The 19,692-nt window shown below is 35.1% G+C and overlaps 1 protein-coding gene across 1 annotated transcript; it reads left to right on the top strand.

The window, feature by feature from the left end:
• The first annotated feature begins 11,621 nt into the window (after window positions 1–11,621).
• Window positions 11,622–19,428, top strand: LOC149426990 (transmembrane protein 115). Its single transcript, XM_089634652.1, has 3 exons — window positions 11,622–12,137; window positions 14,621–14,993; window positions 18,822–19,428. Exons 1-3 carry the CDS (start codon window positions 11,627–11,629, stop codon window positions 19,105–19,107), a joined length of 1,170 nt encoding a protein of 389 aa, XP_089490778.1. The 5' UTR covers window positions 11,622–11,626; the 3' UTR covers window positions 19,108–19,428.
• The last annotated feature ends 264 nt before the right edge of the window (window positions 19,429–19,692 follow it).

The raw sequence follows: 19,692 nt of genomic DNA, 5'->3' as shown, positions 1-19,692 counted from the left end.
ATACCGCACAAGAGTTCGAACTGCCCCCAGCCATCTGGAGCAAGTGAGACTACAGCATCCCGAATCGGGGTGTGTTGTGAGGCTGAAGGTAGTGGGTTACCTGGCTATTCAGATCTGGTCACCAAACACGGCTAAAGACATTTCAAGCAACGTTTCAATCCTGAATGGTGATCTTCCACCAGGGCGATACTGAGAGTATCTTCCACTCTGAAAAGTGCCTCAAATATGCTATATATTATTTATATGAGTAATCTGTGAAATAATACAAATTAACAAAAAAAATTAGTTGCCCACTGCGGGATTTGACTCCGCGACCTGAGGCTTGGTAGTAGAGAGCCTTACCCAACGACCTCGAAGGCCGTCAGTTTTTTTTTATTTGTTTTTTTTTTATTTATTTATTATTATTTAATATAGATATAAGTGGGTATAGTGGTGTTATATAAATTACATATCGGTACAAAATATATTTGTAATCGCAATATCACAAAAGAAAAAACTGGTTCTTGTGCTCGGTGAGCGAGTTACACTAATTATGAAGAAAATAGAATAACATTATCCAATAGGGAAGTATACCTATATATAATAGGAACAATTGAAACTTCTGGATCATCTATATGTGTAGGTGTACATACATATATAGGATTCTGTTACTCTTAAATACTGAGCAATTAAGAGAGTAATTAGAAACATCTAAGTAAAGTAGAGATGAATAAAGACTGATAATAAATATAAAGAAAGGGAAAAACAGGCAATTATTTAGTTAATTATTCCTGAGTTTGAGTTTCAGTTTGTTGATATGTTTTAATTTCTTTTTTTCAATCGGAAGGTTGTTGAAATACATTATTCCTAAATAGATATAATTGTTTTGCATTAGTTTGGTATTTTGATTTTGTATTGATATCTTTTTGATAGGTTGGTTTTTGATGATTATTCTCTTTGTGAATTTGGATAATTGCATTTTTCTTGGAGATATCATCTACTTGAGGCACCCTGAAATCTTGTAGTTGCACTCCCATTTGATCATTTTCTTTTTGAACAAAGCTTTTTTATTAAATAAATTGTAGGTTGGTAACTTTCATCGATACAATTGTTCGATGGTACCTACCTATTAGATAATTGCACTGGGTTTTGAATTGTGCTAAGTTCGGAGGTCAACGTTTGAGTATTCGTACTTTCAGATAACCCTTCAACCCCCCGTGTATACCACTACGAATATTTTTTGTTGATAAAAGGAATATTGTACATTGACGTTTCCATCAATGGTGTATGAGCTCACCCATAGATGGCTCTAGATTAGCCTATTAGGTTACCCATAGATAGCGTTAGCTGTCGGGAATAATAGAATAGTAAATAAGGTGAGAACCTCAAAGTCGGGGTCCAGATTTTTCCGACCGCCTGCTAAAAAAGATATCAGAGCCGTTGACAATCTCTCACAATCTCACAAGTATTTTGTTTTGTTTGAAAACCCCGGAGACACAATAGTTTTCTATGTAGTTTACCGTTGTGCATCAATGGTTACACATAAATCTTTAATTGAAATAAATAATAGTATCTGTGGCGCGAGGGCGGCGTAGATTTTATTTATTTTTAACATATCTACAGTTTTATTACGAGATTGATGATGTTTTGCAAACATGACCTTCAAAACAAGAGGAAGGTCATTGTTTACATCTGATTTCGAAAAACTCTGTATGAAGCGCGGGCAACGCCGGGGACTTTAGCTAGTCAGTAGTAATGAATACTTTCACTGAAAGCAAATTTAAAAACGAAACTGATTAATTTATTAGTTAAGTTAGGTTGATAATCACATTTTGGTTCTGAATTCGCATAAGGATCTACTAGAAATCATTTTAAAGATACCTTTGCTTGTGTAGTGGTGTCCTGAATCAAAAATTTAAATCAATAATCATTATTTATTTTTTTATTTAACACTTTTATATACTCAAAGTACTTTTTTATTGAGTAAATGAAATGGATACAGTTTTTAGTAATAAACAAAGGTTGCAAAATAATTACATATAATTCAAAAATACATTTAAAATTTTCAGAAATAATATTTTAACATAAAAACGTGTTTAGGTGTGTTAAACATAGAATTAGTTACTTCAATAATAATCATCTTAAATACAAATCGATATGGTTTCATTAGTGGTAAATCTTCAACCTCAAATATTTTATCTTTCGCTAAATATCTCCGGGATAACTTGGATAACAGAATACAAGTGGACACATCAATACCGACTACAGTAAAGCGTTTGACAATGTTGATCACCCAACTTTATTAAAAAAGCTTTTAAAGATCGGTATCCATGGCAATCTTTATCGCTGGCTTTCTTCTTATATCTCCAACCAGTAGTGGTAGCTTTATTTAAATCCGACTTCTGGATGACTTCTGGAGTTCCTCAAGGTAGTTTGTTGAGACCCATATCAATCAACATTCATATCAATGACGGTAACTGTTTTTTTAACTCACAGACCATCCTTTATGCAGATGACATGAATTTTTTTTCACCAATCAACTCAATCGGAGACTGTCAGAAGCTGCAAGATGATTTGCAACGTTTGAATACGTATTGCAGTGCCCACTGTCTCTAAATGTTTTATCGTGTGTTTTACTAGAAACAGAAACGTTGTCTACTAAATCCGAAAGTAAGGACCTAGGGGTTATGCTTCATTGTAAAATAAACTAAAACAAACATATCACATAGTCACAAACGCGTCATCTCTGCTTGGTTTCGTCATCCGTGCCTGTAAACATTTCATAGATCTTAGCACTTCAAAAACGCTGTAATTCTCGTATGTTCACAGTATTTTAGAATATGCATCCTAGGTGTGGAGCCCAGGCTACGCAGTTCACAAAAACAGAATTCAAAGCGTCCAAAATAGATTTTTGAGGTACCTTAACTTCCGCTCCATTCGATCTCGTGTTAGCAATGACAATTCTGCAAAATCTCTTCAACATACAGACACTAACTTGCCGAAAAAATATAGTGAATTCATTAATGTTATTTAAAATCGTAAATAATTTAGTTTATAGTCCTGATTTTCTTTAATGCTTATCATTCCATGTTCTAAATTACAACAGCACACAATCGCTTACATTTAATCTCCAAGACCAACTCTAAACAGAATTCCTTTACAAAGTCCTTGCCGATCTACATATTAATTTTACTTAAATTACTATGACATTGACTTTTTTAACTCGACTCTGCGGGACTTGAAGACAAAAATTCATCACAAAATTTCGATAAAACTAGACTTTCCCATCTACTCCCGGCCTTTTTATCTTTATCCTAAACTTGTATCCCCCCTCATCATGTCTTGTAAAATAACATCACTTCATTGTCATAATTCAATATCAGCAGAAGTTTCATGAGTTGCATAGATTCTATTCTTATTCTTATAATATGTAAGTTGTTTTAAGATTTGCTGTCAACCTTCCGACAAAATAATATTAACTATATGTTTTTGTTAGGAAGCTGAAGAATGAAACAAAGAAAAAGAAATTCGAGTCTACATTTACGGAATTGATAAACGTCGTTACGCACCCAGTATCTTTGGAAATTTTTGACGTATGAGGAGACTGCAAGCGGGTGTTTCAAATTACTTAGGTACGGCCGGTTTTATTACTTACGGAGTTACAGGGAAGGCCTCCGTGGTAGAGGGGTGCAGCTCTCGACTAGCAAGCCAGTGGTCGCGGGATCAAATCCCGTCGGCGGCGTACGCCAGTAAATTTTATTTGGTTAATTTGTGTTATTTCACAAATTAACCAAATAAATAATATATAACATATTTGCGGCACTTTCCAGAGTGGAAGATACTTTCAGTATCGCCCTGGTGGAATACCAGAGATTTCAGAATTTCGGAATTGAAACGTTGCTTGAAATAGCTTTAGAGATGTTTCTTGACCAGATTTGAATAGCCAGGTACTCCCACAACTTCCTCTTCCCAATACCTTTAGCCTCACAACATCCAAATTAGGGATGTTATAGTATCACTGGCGCCAGAGGGTTGGGAGCAGTTGGGACTCTTGTGCGGTATTCACATTAAAAAAATAAGTTTTAAAAACTTTTTTGAAACTTTCGATACAATCGGTATGCAAAAATATTTTGTTCAAACGCGTCCTCTTCGAAATAATTTTCCTGCACATTATCAGATCTAGCTTTGTAGATAGGATTAAAGATGAAATGGAACACGAAGCGTATTTTTACGAAATAAATTGATACGTGGCTTTGACAGTTCTAGCAATGTCTCATGAAAAACTATCCATCGGTTATTTGATAAAATATATTGATCGTGTTTTTAGTTCAAATCTGCCATATAGCTGGAAGTACTTTAAAATTGTAAACAGCAAGAGAATATATTTTTTATTTTGGTATTTAAATACCGTGTATTATGGAAATTATTGTTTTTTATACTCCCGTATGCTGGGTGGTCGGGTGGTATTGAAACCGAAAGTTGTCCTTATCAGAAGGTCATCTGGACTCTGGATCGTGGTAAGGGTGCAAGTCACCGCAAGAAGTCGAGGGGTGGCTGGGAGAATGTGGAATGGGGTTGGGGAGGGGCAGGAACGGGAGTTGCACGTTACTTGAGAAAACTCGCGTGACATGCGACGCACGTCAAGGGCGCTATACTCCAATAATATTTAATTTGAATTCAACCCCTTGTTTGTCCTGAAAACTGCGAGGTGTTTGCTTTGGAGTAAGTGACCGTATAGTACACCCACTTGATAGCCTTGCATTTGCAACTATGATGTGCGAAAAGAGCAAGAGAATAGCTTTAGTGCTGTCGCAGGGCAAGTTTGGTGGAATGATAAACAATCACCCCTTCTTGATAGCGTGTTTTGAATTTTAATTGTTGGCCCAGCTAGTCCAGTCGAAGGGGACATAATATGTCATATGGTTCAATACCAAAATCATAAGTCAACAAAAAAGGTTCGTAGAGCTGAAATTAAAAGCATTTTTTCCGGAATATTCTTTGAATGTGATTTGCTTTAATGATCCATTACTAATCACATTGATTTATAAAATTTACCGTAAATACAGATCACTGGCGATCTTTTAGTACAACTACCTAAGTTAACTAAAAAATGTTCTAAAATATAACTTTTTAAAATTATTTTCCACGACCTTGAGAAAAATGATTATATTAAGAGTTGAACCACCTCGAGGTTAGATCACAGGTTACGTACCAATAAAATAACGCCAAAAATATGTACCTTCCAGAATTATATTTGGAGAGTGAGAGATGGGGGCGCGAGTACTGCGAGGGCCCGGGCTGTAGGCTCTACCGCCCCCCACCCCCTTACCGCCCACTCCCATACCATTACCGCCCCGCGAGTCCGGCAGGTCATCCAAGAGCCATTCACCTCTCTCAAACTTTTATACACGAACAATTATGTTATTAAAGCCTTTGTATTGGCATCGTACACCGTATAAACTCGTAAAAAAATAATACAGAAATACATTTGTAGGTAGGAACCTTCTATCAAAATTTATCAGATATGTCTCGTCAAAAAGGTACCTGCATTATTTTTTGCGAACCTACTTATAAAATCAGATCCACACTCAATTACATATAAGAAAAAAGTTACTGAACATCATTTTTTGAAGTTGTCTTTGAAGATTTTAAACGGCTTTTCTTATACATATTCAAAAATAAGTACTTAAAATTGTGTTTGAAATATTTATTTAAAATTTTGTTAAACCTACAGTTTTGAAGAAGGCTATGTTTCTAATAATATATTCTTACAGTAATAAAATAGTCGTCTTAAAGAACATATTTATGTAAGACACAGTCAAGTGGGTTTGGACAAGTTCGTGGTTATGGGAGGAGTATGAAACGTCAAAAATAAGTAATTCATAAGTTTTTCTAGTTTCAGTAAAGTACAGCCCCGAAGAATGTGAATCCATGAACAAAAGTAGTCATGCATTAATCTTACTATATTATAACTTTTTTATTATTTTGAATATTGTAATATAAAATTATTGAAGACAATATTAGTGATTCTCAAACGAAAATTTTAAAAAGAATCTTTTTCAGTTTCAAATTTTAGTTTGAGAATCGCTATTATTGTTTTCAATAATTAAATATTATAAATTGAGTTTTATTCGTTTGGGTATTCAATATAAAAATGTTATAATATAGTAAAATTAATGCATGACTACTTTTAAATACGGAGAAATTTTAGTATGGCTGATTTATTAAAATCCTTTTTAAAAAATGATAGAATTCCATTTCCTAACAATCTATTAGATGTTTCATAATACATGCAGCTGCGCTTAATGACGAAATGGGTAAAATATTCGTATTTTTATGGACACGTGTTCCGATATCCTCATACACATTCGTGTTTTACTGATATTTAGTTAAAACTGTATTTCACCATGATTACGAAATTCAAATGGGATGGCGATATCCTATTTCAGGCAATTGTAAGAGAGACCGCGAGCTAAATTATTTATTTATTTCACGCCTAGTAAGGCTTTTACAGACATATATATGTATAAAAAATATTTACGATTTTATACATGAAAATAGAATCTTATCTTATCTAGAACCAAAGGTTCTAAGTCAGTTTCACATTTGTTTCCATTGAAGGCATTTCTAGTTTTCTTATTTATTCTATGTCAAAAATATTTAATTCTCATTTTCAGTAAGTATAATGAATTTATTCAGCCGTTCTTAAAATAGTTTTGGAAGCCGTGGAAGTTTTTTAAATTAAAATTTTTAGGTAGTTAAATTTTTTTAATGTGATTTTCGCGGGTGGCTTGATTTTTCACTGAAATAGCTGTTTTTTTTCTTATTGGTAGGTACTCGTAGATATTAAATTATGTACGTTTATAACAGACTTTTTCATTTTGTTTATACATAAATGTTGAATTTTGTACGTAATTTATTATTATTTGTATTTTTTTTTTAAGGTTTTAATAATCTAATCTCCTGTGGGGTTTTGCGTGGAGTAAAACGTTAACGAAATGACATAAATCGCCTTATCAGCGTTATTATCAAATATCGATAAAAGTAGCGTTGCTATCACAAACCGGGCAAACCCATTATTGCAGATTGACGTGGCAAAGTGGCGATTTGTCAGATTTCAGTCAAGGTGAATGACGGAGTTTGGGTTTACGGTCCGCGGGTTGTGTCCCGATTTCACAGATCTCAAAAGTGGGTATTGGGAGCGAAACAATTGGGTGCCATTTATCAGTCGAGGCTCAAACGAAAATTAAAGACAGGTTTCCGTTTTCCCAGTCAAGTAATACAGAGGCGTTGCGCCAATCCATCAAGGCGGTCGTTCTGTACCGCAAATACAACAATTGTGAGATTTGATAATTCCGTAAGGAGACTGGAGACATTATATGAAATGACTTTAGCTAAGATAGATTACTAACTTTGAACAATCAAATCCCTTTTTTATTTTTACACCAAGCCCGTCGTCCCACTGGGTCGGTAACGGTACGATATCGACAAAAACCGGAGACCCTGCGCTGAGCTAACTTCACAAAGGAGGCCTCGAGGAAAATAATTTCCCTCGGGGCGTGTGTATATTTTGGAATGCTGTGTAGAGGGTCTTTTTGAAGAGAGGAAAGAAATAACGTGTTTTTGGAGGGAGAATAATAATAAATCGTTCCTCAGCTAAGCTGTTGAACTCAACAACGAATCGTAAATATGACCTGTTCTCATGTGACAAATGTAAACCGTGTAATAATATTGAGCGCGCTTTTGGCGTGTTTCCCGACTATGTACCGGTGCCAAAGGAAACAATGACGCTTCTTTCTCAGAGCATCTTTCATTGAAATGCCGATAGAACAAGGATAGCATTCCCACCTGGTGCCTGTGTTCTACAGATTACAATCCGTTTTGGGAATCTATCAAACTGTTTATGTATAGAGTAAATGATTTTTTTCTTTATTTATACGTATTTTGGGGCTTCAGAGAGGTGGCAATACTGGAAATCTTTTTCTATAACTCTATAATTCTCCTTCCTCTCTCCCACATCCATCCCACCTTTCACCTTACAACTGTTAACAATGGTTTTGAGGATAGTGGTGTGAAATAGCCCCACTGCGGCTATGTAAGAGATACTGGTGTGAGCGTTAATTGAAATAGAAACATTTTTTATTCTTCGATTACCTACCTTTATTTTTATAGTAATTTCATATTCTGAGAGGGATTTCTCCACTTGGCCCGAAGCCTGGAAAAATCTGGCCACGCTACTGAATGGAACCGTGGCCGATTTTAGTCCGGAAATGCGGAGAAATTGGTATAGGTGGTAGTAGGTACCTACTACCTACAGAATATATTTACGTATTTATAAATACACGATATACAGCCAATAATTTGCATTTTCCGCCGGCATTCATTGGCACGATTTCCTAAATCAGGAGAATGAACATTGAATGTGGCTGAATTTTGCGTTCGCTGAAAGTCTACAAGGACTACCTGCCACAACCGCTTCACCCAAGAGATGTTTAAAAACGAGTTTTTTTTAAATATTTTTGCCAGCGTTAATTAATACACACTTAAAATACAATATATGTGCAAGCAGATGTCACACGTATTAATTAAGATAGATATGTGAATTTATATTTTTTAATTTTCATTTAATTAGTTACTACGACAAAGTTTGTAGGTAGGAACATAATATACGTATAAGTACAAAGCATAATAATATGAATAAGTTCAAAATTTCCAGTCATCCTCACTACGATACATTAGTTTATCTTCCTTTGAAATTAGTATCATGTAAAAAAAATATTTACAACTTCGCATACTTTGAAACTTGGAGTAATTAAATGATGTTCGAATATCTTTGTTTTTTTTTTTAATTACAGGCAAAATTTAAGAAGTAACAAATTTATTAAAAATGAAAAATGATACGTTTTTTCCCTTGACATCGACAGATCAAATTTATCTTCACGTGCTCACAAAGACATTACTTATGCAGTATAGCGATTACCAACCCGGGGTACGCGGTTGGTAGCTATGGCATAGGGCAGGGGTCTCCAAACTACGGCCCGCGGGCCGCATCCGGCCCGCCAGTGTCATCCATCTGGCCCGCGACATATTATGACCAGTGTCATCAAGGACCCGCGACAGCTAATGGCTAAGACCTTGCTCGGAAGGGGCAAGAACTCCGCGAATTTTTTCGTGCGAATAAATAAATGTGCGCGAATATATCGAGAGGATTTTTTTGAAAAATCTTTATTTGATTCGCAATGAAATCAAGGTCTGAGAAACGAGTATCAAAAATTATCTTCAAAGCTACGTTATCTAAATCTATATTTTCATCCCTGGAGTAGTCAATGTGGCCCTCCGGCTGAAAAGTTTGGAGACCCCTGGCATAGGGCATAGAGAGTATGGAATAATGGAAAATGGCGGACATACGGTAGGTACCCAAGCATAATGTTGCATTATTATTTGCAAAGCTATTACAAATATTGGAGGCGATATGAATTAGGGGAAAAATACTAGAACTTCTCAAAACTATTTAAAAAATCGACAGATAAAAGTAAAACTTTTCCAAACTTATATCAAGGCTAAATATATGTCAACAGGAGTCCCTCAGGGGCAATTCTCGGCCCAACATTATACACATTATTTGTGTATAATTTATCATGGATAAAATATTCATCTTAAGCCCCTACATACCCAATTTCTACAGATTTATAACAAGTATCTCGTTAACTCTTTAATTTTTTAAGTTCCAAAAAATAGTTATTTTCGAAGATAATTTCTATATTACATTTTTTATGCCGAAACGTTAATTAGGTTTATTAAATTCCCTCGATAGAAAAAATCGCAAAGCTCCGAAAATAATTTAAAACACTTTTTTTCTGTTTTTAATATATTATAGTCATAAAAAAATTCACAGTGTATCTCTAAATGCAACTATTTGCAAGCATTTGTCGAGAGATTTTTGATCTATTTCAAACGAGTCGTGTTTTATTAAATATTTTCACCATTTTCGCTTAGTTATTATCGTTGTTTTAATATTAGCGCACTCCCTCTAACATTCGTATTTACATATCTCCCTTTCAAACCATCTTTAAACGCTTACTACGGGGCCTTAAACACTAAACACTATGTATATGCTTAGTTTCAATCGTGGCCAGCGATCCCGAATAATTACTAAAAATAATCTATTTGTCACTAGCGGAATCTACTGTCAGATAGGGAAGAACGTCTTATAATTAATATTGTGAAATTTACCAGCTGACAAACCTGCTTTGACAGTTTAGCGGGTGCTTGTGACGAAGATTATTTTTAAATATGAAGGGTAGGTACTTAAGTACTATTTACCGAAATGGGCTGCCAATTCAATTACGGGTTTGGGGGTACCAAGATATATATATACATATATATTTTAATTTTACGTTTCTTGATTTCTGTAAAAAATATATATTTTGACCCCAATGAATTATTCCATACCTTACACTCAATGTAGTGTCATATAAATATTAATAAATATGTATATACTGAAGTTTCGATAGGTACCTCATCCATCGTCCAGTCAGTGATGAAATCTTAAAAGACTTACCAGTTCATTGGTTTCCTAAAGTGCATTTTCATATTGCTCATGAGCGCCCGGGGGTTGCTGTTATAGGTGTAGGCCTCTGGGGGGCCCGTGGGGGGCGCAGGGGGGAGCATTTTGGCAGCGGCAGAGCACATCTCCTCCCCCTCCCTGAATGTCGTCACTGGTCACTGCAGGCGGTAGGATTCTCATTTATTACGGTTTTTAATTAGACACACGCACCAACGAATTCTTTTTTTCGATATTATTAACAATACGTCAACAAAATAATCCAATATAATAATTCTAGGAAAAAGTGTTTAAGGATTTTTCAATCAGCAAAACCCATTGCCCTATCGTTTACACAAAATACACTCACGACCACTAATATTTTCAAAAACCTTTTTTGTAATAAATGCTTCTTCTTATAATTTTGGAATTTTCCATATTCTACCAACACAGCTTTTATTATTATTTACAGTATGACAGTTACACAATCACATAACATTTATTATAAACCACCGTTGCTTTACGAGTTACAAACAAAAAAGACAAGTATTGTATAAATAAATGAACACAGGCTGAATCAAAGTAATTATAGAATGTTATTTTTGACATAAACTCGAATAAACAATGGAAGATTGCGAGATTCGCCCACATGATGCTGTTTTGTTATTTTTTAATATCCGCATCGCCATAGTTACTAAATTTATTGATGCGATAATAAGCGCTAGACGATTATCTCCAAAAATTATAAGGTCATTTCTAGATGTGAAAATTTATAAAAATTTCTAACGGATTTTTTTTACTTTAAATGGACCCATTCAATACTGCCATTTTTAGTATTTTTTTTAACTGTTTTACAACAAAACAATCATTATACTTACTTCATTAATATAAATCTTTAATAGTATTGCTAATAACATTTCCAACTTGAAAATTTCAGTTAAAAATAATATTGTTTTATTTCAATAAAATATAAATGAATGTTGTATTAAATAATAATTCAGTGTTGCACAATAAGTTCCTACTTAAACGATGACACATACTATTTTTATTTTCGCCACCCTGCAGCCCACCGATAGTCAACATTAGAATGACAGTTAATTCAAAATGGCTTCTTTTAGAGTGTTTAGTCGTAACTTACCGTATTTAAAACAACAGTTCTCGGCTTTATTAGGAAACACATCTACTTCAGTGAAAATAATATGTTTAATAGTCATATTCAGTTACTTTTTGTCGTTTTCGGAAGGAGCCGTGAATGTCCTGAGCGTGACGCCAGGATATCTCATGCCTCCGTCATTCTGGTTATGGTCAGCCTTTACGTTTTGCTTTTTAGAACTTCACTTCTGGGAGGTGATTGTGGATGTCGTTACTGTAGGTTTGTGTGGAAAGTTAATTGAGCCCCTGTGGGGCCAGTTGGAAATGCTAACATTCTTCGCCATCACGAATTTCGGCGTCGCTGTAATGACGTCTACTTATTATTTATTTTTGTACATGTGTACTCGAAATACAGACTATCTGTTCACCGTCCACATACACGGCCTAGCGGGATACATCGCCGCTGTCAGTGTAGCAGTGAAGCAAGTGATGCCCGACCACCTTCTCATCAAGACTTCTCTCGGTATGCCATATTTTTTTTACATTAACCCCACACAGGTAACCAAACTCAGGAGGCCCTGAGGAAAATAATTTACCTCAAGGCCTATGTCATCTTTTGGGATATTTTTTGGAAGGAAGGTGATAAAGCTCTGGGAAGGTAAAAGGTATGAGGATTGGGTAGGAATCTAGGGATCAGTGTGTCCAGGAGTGACGGACATATGAATATATCCCTCCCACCGCAGCGCAAGGCGATGGGTCGAGAGACCAGTTGGAGAGGTCAAAGGGTCTCCCCAAACCAGTCACGCCATGCAGCTGGTGGGCAGGCGCATCCTGACCACACCTCACCCGGGCATCCCTGCTACATCTCCAAACGAAGCAAACCACTTGGGGTGACCTATGGCCGAGGTGTTGGTTTACAATAAATGGTTCCCGGAGCGGCCGTACCCAAACCCGCCTCCCAAATTGTAAATATACTTTTATTATAATGTTGTTAAGCTCCATTCTGTGAATTTAAGGCCGACTCGCCTATTTCTATAATTTGCTTATTTCTATAATTAAAATTCTTCTCAAAGCTCAGAAAATATGTAAATCGCACAGGCTTCATGTCAATACGTACATACGTTACTGTAAAGTATAAATTGATCTAATATCCTAGTTCTAAGGTCTGAAACTGAGGCTTTATGTTTCAAGGTTGCTTGTAAACAAAATTATAATATTATGATAATTACGGAGATTGTAGGTACAATTTAAAATTATTCGGGTAAAATTCGGTTTATGGGAGTCACTCGAATAACCGAAATTGAACTTGATTTAGACTAATTTAGGGCTGGGGAATCCGAATCTGTAAGAATTAGGTGGGGGTCGGCACTATTAACTGAGTTATAGGGTTTTGAAATTTCGTACGCGATACATAGTAACCATGGTTTATTTATCAATTATGACATAAGAAAATCAAATTAGTGACGATTTATTAGTCTCACATTTCAGAAGTGCCAACCAAAAAATAAAAAGTGTTGCCATATTATAATAATATTTTTTTACAAAATAGGTTAGGTTTTTAGTTTGGGTTAGAGTAGGCAGAAGAACATGGGAAAAAGGTATTAGAATTAAATCACAAACCAGTCTATACAAACCTAGCGTAGCCCACAAACTATTTGAAAACTGGGATGTAACTCTAAAGGGGACGCGAGCAGGCGTTATTAAAGGGGCAATTTTTGTAACAGGAAATAACATGGAAAAAAGGTATTAGAATCAAATCACAAACCAGTCTATACAAACCTAGCGTAGCCCACAAACTACTTGAAAACTGGGATATAACTCTAAAGGGGACGTGAGTGGGCGTTATTAAAGGGTCATTTTTTTGTTATAGAAAATCACAGTTAGGTTAGGTTATATATATATAAATTTAATATTTACAAGATTTTAAATAATAAACTACAAATCTGGCAAATGATATTTAATTTTCTGAATTTTCCATGCATTGATATTATTATTATATGGCAACACTTTTTATTTTTTGGTTGGCACTTCTGAAATGTGAGACTAATAAATAGTCACTAATTTGATTTTCTTATGTCATAATTGATAAATAAAACATGGTTCCTATGTATCGCGTACGAAATTTCAAAACCCTATAACTCAGTTAATAGTGCCGACCCCCACCTAATTCTTACAGATTCGGATTCCCCAGCCCTAAATTAGTCTAAATCAAGTTCAATTTCGGTTATTCGAGTGACTCCCATAAACCGAATTTTTTCCAATTATTCAAAACGTTTGGGGGACTTCATTCAAATTAAACTATTCTCTCAATCAAGTATTTCTTTTCATTTTATTTGATCCACTTTGCCTCTTATTATAGCGAAAAAATGTTTTTGTGTTAAATTAAAATTTTGTTACCGAAAACCATTTTGGTGACTTATAGGGGTCTTTGCTTGCATTAATTCACTTGGATTGTTTATTCTTTGGCGGTTCCTAAATTCAATCAATTTCTACAATGTTCATTCACCAAGCCACCGCGCTCTTGGCCTGCTCCCCGTTTGCAGACTCGGGCTCGGTACTTTTGTTTCCTGCCGCCGCTCCGATCAACATCCTCCGTTGAGTGTCACAGTACCACGTCCTTCTGATATTTATAATTGTTGGAGAAGTGTTTTGTTTTTTAACCTGTAACAATTCGAGTCGTTATTCAATACCTCCCTTCATAAGATACTCTCGTTTGTTTGTCTCAATCACAGCAGACATGTGTCATAAAAGCCTCCCGATCGAGTTTCTTTCTCTTTATAATCGATAGAGAAAGTGTATTGTATTGAATAATATCTTGAACTATCACAGATTTGATTTATTAAATATAATACACTTTCTCTATCAATTATAAATATTAGTATGCGATACTATGAGTATATTGAGTAGCTACAGGAAGTAAATGCTTGGTGAAACCAACACAGAAAATAGTTGAATTTAGGAATTTTTTACTTTTGATTTTTTCACTGGACATGTGTTTAATTTCAGGCAAGATGACCAACCGCATAATCCCCCTACTGGTACTGTGCGTGGCACTGGTGCTGTGGGCGGTGGGTGTGCTGGAGGGCAGCTACCCATGCATGTGGGCCAGTGGCACCGTGGTGTCGTGGTTGTACCTGCGCTTCTGGCAGCGCCACACAAACGGCACTCGCGGCGACACAGCTGACAACTTCAGCTTCGACAACTTCTTCCCGCGCGTGGTACAGCCACTGGTGCGCGGCGTGGTGGGTCCCCTGGAACGATGTCTGGTGCGTCTAGGCCTGTGCCCCGCCAGCCGGCGCCGCGTGCACCTGGCGCTCAGCCCCCGCGGCCTCACCATCACGCTGCCTGGAGTGCAGCCGCAGGACATGGAGAGGCGCAGGTTTATTACTATACCATATTCCTTCTTCACGAGGCTTACCATCTTAACTCCTTACTAATAAACATGTTTTAAATTTTACACAACGGTTTATATAACCGTTTACCAGTCAAGAATGGTTGTTTCAAATTTTAAATATGTTTATCACCACAGAACGATGATTATACCTTCTTACGCCAAGCTGTTTAAATGCTTCAAAAATTGCATTTTTAAACATACGCTTGGTAGTTGAAGTGTGGATTGGCAGCCATAGTTAAATTTCTCCTTTCTAAACTGCTAATTATTGGTACTGTTATTTTAGTTACCTCTTTTACCTTACCTCCTCCCGTACCTCCTTTTAGTTCTCCTTTCTATACTGTTAGTTATACCATATTTATCATATTGAAACCATACGACATTGCTTCTTACATGGAATTGAACGGGAATTAGGGAGAGTAAGAGGTTTTTTTTTTTTTTTTTTTTTATTGAAACATATAAACAAGATTTACAATTTTATAACAATATAAACACAAATATTTCAATCACTCTCCTAATAAAGCAGCTGCTTGTGTTTAGGAGAGGACAACAAAAATATTTTAACATTTGTTTAAATTAAACAAAAAATATTAGTAATAAAACAAAAAATAACAATAAAAGTAATAAAAATATAGGTTAGTTAATAAATGATTCAAAGAATTTAAAAGGCAAAAACATATTTCTAAACAATAAGTAAAGTTATGAGGTGGTACAAGAGTATTTTAATTTAATTTTTTTTTTTTTTTTTTCGAAGTTTTCTTCCGATCGTATATCAAGGGGTAATTTATTAAATAATTTTACACCCTTGAATATATAGTGATGCTGTGCTGTTGTGGTTCGTGCTAGTGGCACGGTTAGTCCTCCAACAGATATTGTTCTTTTGCTAATATTCAATTGTGGTAAATTATTTTTACTAAAGAAATCTTTATGTATTTGTAGGAGTGCAATTTTGTCATAAATTTTTGTAAGTGGGGGAACCGGGAAATCTTGAAAAACATTTATAGTTGGGTAGTAATATGGCTTTTTTAAGATGATTTTTATTAGTATTTTTTGGATAGTTTCCAGTGGGAGTAGGGATGATTTATATGCACCCCCCCAAGCCACGATTCCATATTGTAGGACAGAGTGCGCCAGTGCATAATAAATATCTTTTAATTATACAGTATTTCTTAGTCTAAAAAATATATAGATCAGTTTTCTCATTCTGTCTACTGTGGAATTTATTTGACTTTTCCATTTGATGTCATTATCAATAATTATTCCAAGATATTTTATTTCTTCTTTACTACTAATGTTTATACAGTTTAAGTTACAGGGTGCGATTCTAAGGAGGCAATTTCTTTCGTGAATTTTTATGTTTAGATTTACATTTGAGATATTCCCTGTTAGGCTATAAGGTATAAAATGGGTTTTTTCGACATTTAGTGTCAATAAGTTTTCGTCAAACCATAGTTTAACGATATTTATGGCATTATTAGCTGATACTTCGACCTCATTCCAAGAATTTCCTTCAATAGTTATCACTGTATCATCTGCGTAAGATATAATGTTTCCAATGATTGGGAGTTCAAAAAGTTCATTTACATATAGTATAAATAGTAAAGGTCCCAAAACAGTTCCTTGTGGAATTCCAAAATCTATATTTTCTATTTCACTTAATTCGTTGTTTACTTTAACCTGTTGAGTTCTTTGATAGAGATAACTTTTTAACCATGTTTTAGCTTTGCCAGTAATTCCTATATTATTTAATTTATTAATTAATTTTGAATGTGAGACACTATCAAAAGCTTTACGGAGGTCAATGAATATACTTAAGCACTTTTTGCCTCTATCTAATGTTTTGTAAATAAGCTTAGATAATTCTGCAATTGCGTCTTGTGTGCTAAGTTTATCTCTGAAACCGTATTGACTAGGGTTAATACATTTTTGGTTATCTGTATAATCAGTAATTTGTTTTTTTATTACTTTTTCGTGTATTTTTGCAATGTTGGATAATAAGGATATTGGGCGGTAATTGTTTACTTCTTTTGAATCTCCGGATTTATATACTGGGATTATAATGGCTTTTTTGTAGTTAGACGGGAATATTCCGTATTTAGTACTTACATTAATTATATGCGTAGGTGAACTCATACATGATAAAATCGATAAACCTTAAAAATTTCTTCATTAGAAAATCATAGGAAAGATGACATTTGCATCTTTAAAATTAAAATTACTAACCATATTATTGATTCATCTTCTTTGTTGCAACTCATGCAGTTTGAGATTCCTTGACTAAATAACGAATTGCTTTTCCTCAATCTACACTCTACTAATTATCGATCCCATTCTCCACTGTCGAGACTTGCTATCTGAATTCATGGTTTGAAATTTTCGTTGCCGATCTAAATAATTTTTGTTAGTCTTTACGGAATAATATCTAACTCAAGGACTCCATCAAAATGGTCAGGCTTTGACTTGAATATTCTCTATAATGTATTTATTATTTGTCCTACTTTATTTTTATTTTTTTTTTTTTATAGTGAATACCTCACAAGAGTCTCAACTGCTCCCGTCTGGAGCCAGTGAGACTATGGCATCCCCAATTGGGGGATGTTGTGAGGCTGAAGGTAAGTGGGGAAGGGAAAGAGGAAGGTGGGGAAGTACCTGGCTATTCAGATCTAGTCACTAAACACGGCTAAAGCCATTTGGAGCAACGTTTCAATTCTGAATGGTGGTCTTACACCAGGGCGATACTGGTAGTATCTTATTGTTTGCTTCGTCCATTTTTTATGTGTGTACTGTTCCTTTTCTATAACTTTATTTGTTCATTTTGTGTTGAATGTGTTGTATAATTGGACCATTGACCCTTGAACTGCCAGAGAATCCGTTGCAGATTTGCTAGGAACTCACCGCACTAGCCTGGATTTACAGTATTTTGAACCTTTAAAAATGCTTCTAGCATACTATTATTCGCTTGAAAGGGAAGTAATGCATCTTAATATTATTCTAGCTTGTCATTTCGTCACTTGTAAAGATTGGAATTTTATCCCTGAAAAAGCGCATGGGAAATTTCATGTCAGATGTCATAGTTTTTAATTTTTAAAAGCTATAGTATTATATTTATTTACAGGAAAGCCTAATATGACTTGTTTTTGTGTTTGTTGTTGTTATTTAGCTGGAAAACATAATAAAACTCAAGAATATTTTCACATATAAATATATGTATATTTTTTAAAGAAAAACAAACATTCCCGGGTTACAAATAACCTGACAATATTTTAAAATCTCCTACTATACCACAGTAAGCGGAAAATGTTGCTTGTGTTGTGATGGAGGACAATTGAACACACTACGCATAGGTGGGACCCAAGTGCGATGTCACCATTCACCACTCAACCACCGACCTGTTAGTAGTTATCTTCCATACATATATATATATATATATATATATATTAGTTTTTTTTAAATATTAGAGCGAGAAAGAAAAACTCTGAATATATGTAGCTCTCCTAGGGGAAAAAATATGTACGATTTTTATAAATACATAAATTATAAACACAGTATCTGGTAAGACGGTACAATTTACAAGAATATCATTTTGCAAAAAGCAAGTAAGTTATTACGAAAATAGTGCCAGCCAGCGCATGGCGGGGCGCTACGTATTTTAGCTGGCACACTAAGAGTAAAAATAATTGGCCATTATATGAGTTGGTTTAGTGGAAGTCGGTAACGGTAATTTTTAATATCAAGTGTAAAGGCTTAAACTACTTTGGCAAATCTTCAGTGAATCTTCTCTGTGGCCATCTTGATAATGTGTCATTATATTTTCAGGCAAATCGCACTCAAAGCCCTCAGCGAACGACTATCCAAAACAAGCGAGCAAGCTCGTCAAAAGAGCCATCCGAAGATGTCTAACCAGGCGGCGGTGGCGCAGTCGCTGAACCCCAGCGTCAGTATCCACCTTCCCTCAGAGCAGCCGGGGGTGGCCGCCTCCGGAGACAGTGCCCAGATGGCCAGCTTCATGGAGACGCTGGCCCCTCAGCCCCCAGAGACTGTACTAATCGATGTGGATGTCCCATCACCCAGTTCTCTGAACCCACAGACATTCAACAGTTGAAGTTGATCCGCGTTGACTGATTGAAAATGACAAAGTGATAAATGTGTTATATTTTGTTACAAGTTTGAAGAAAAAATAGTGATGGTTGATTGGTGTGCTAATTATTAATAACTTAGATTTTAATATTATGTTATACAATATCTTTGTAAAAACGTATTGTTTCTTTCCTTATTCACTTACCATAAATAATATAATGTTGAAATATAACCATGTATATATTTAATTTACTACTTTTCTTTTTCTTATAATACTCCTGTATCTCTACATATACCACAGTATGTATATAGAACTCTGCAATAATACAAAATGGAAAAATTTCAGTAAAAGGTAGTAAGTATATTTTGTCTAGAGAATGTACTATTACTGCTTTATGATTGTAATCCAGGTGCCATTCCTTTAATGTTAATGCAATATTCACGGCGATATTTGCATCAATCCTCTTTTATGTCCTGTGTGGAGTTATTAAAAAAAGCATGAGTTTGGGATACTTTATGTGGGGTCTTTTTAAGGAAAGGAAGGAGAGCTGGGAAGGAAAGAATCCGGGAGTCAGTGTGTCCAGGAGTGACAGACATATGAATCCGTATG

Source organism: Hesperophylax consimilis, chromosome 1, assembly GCF_061612785.1.
Source record: "Hesperophylax consimilis isolate HC1 chromosome 1, BYU_Hcon_1.0, whole genome shotgun sequence".
NCBI classification, from domain to species: Eukaryota; Metazoa; Arthropoda; class Insecta; order Trichoptera; family Limnephilidae; genus Hesperophylax; species Hesperophylax consimilis.
The sequence above is the reverse complement of the archived record's forward strand: the minus strand, read 5'-3'. Positions and strand labels throughout refer to the sequence as shown.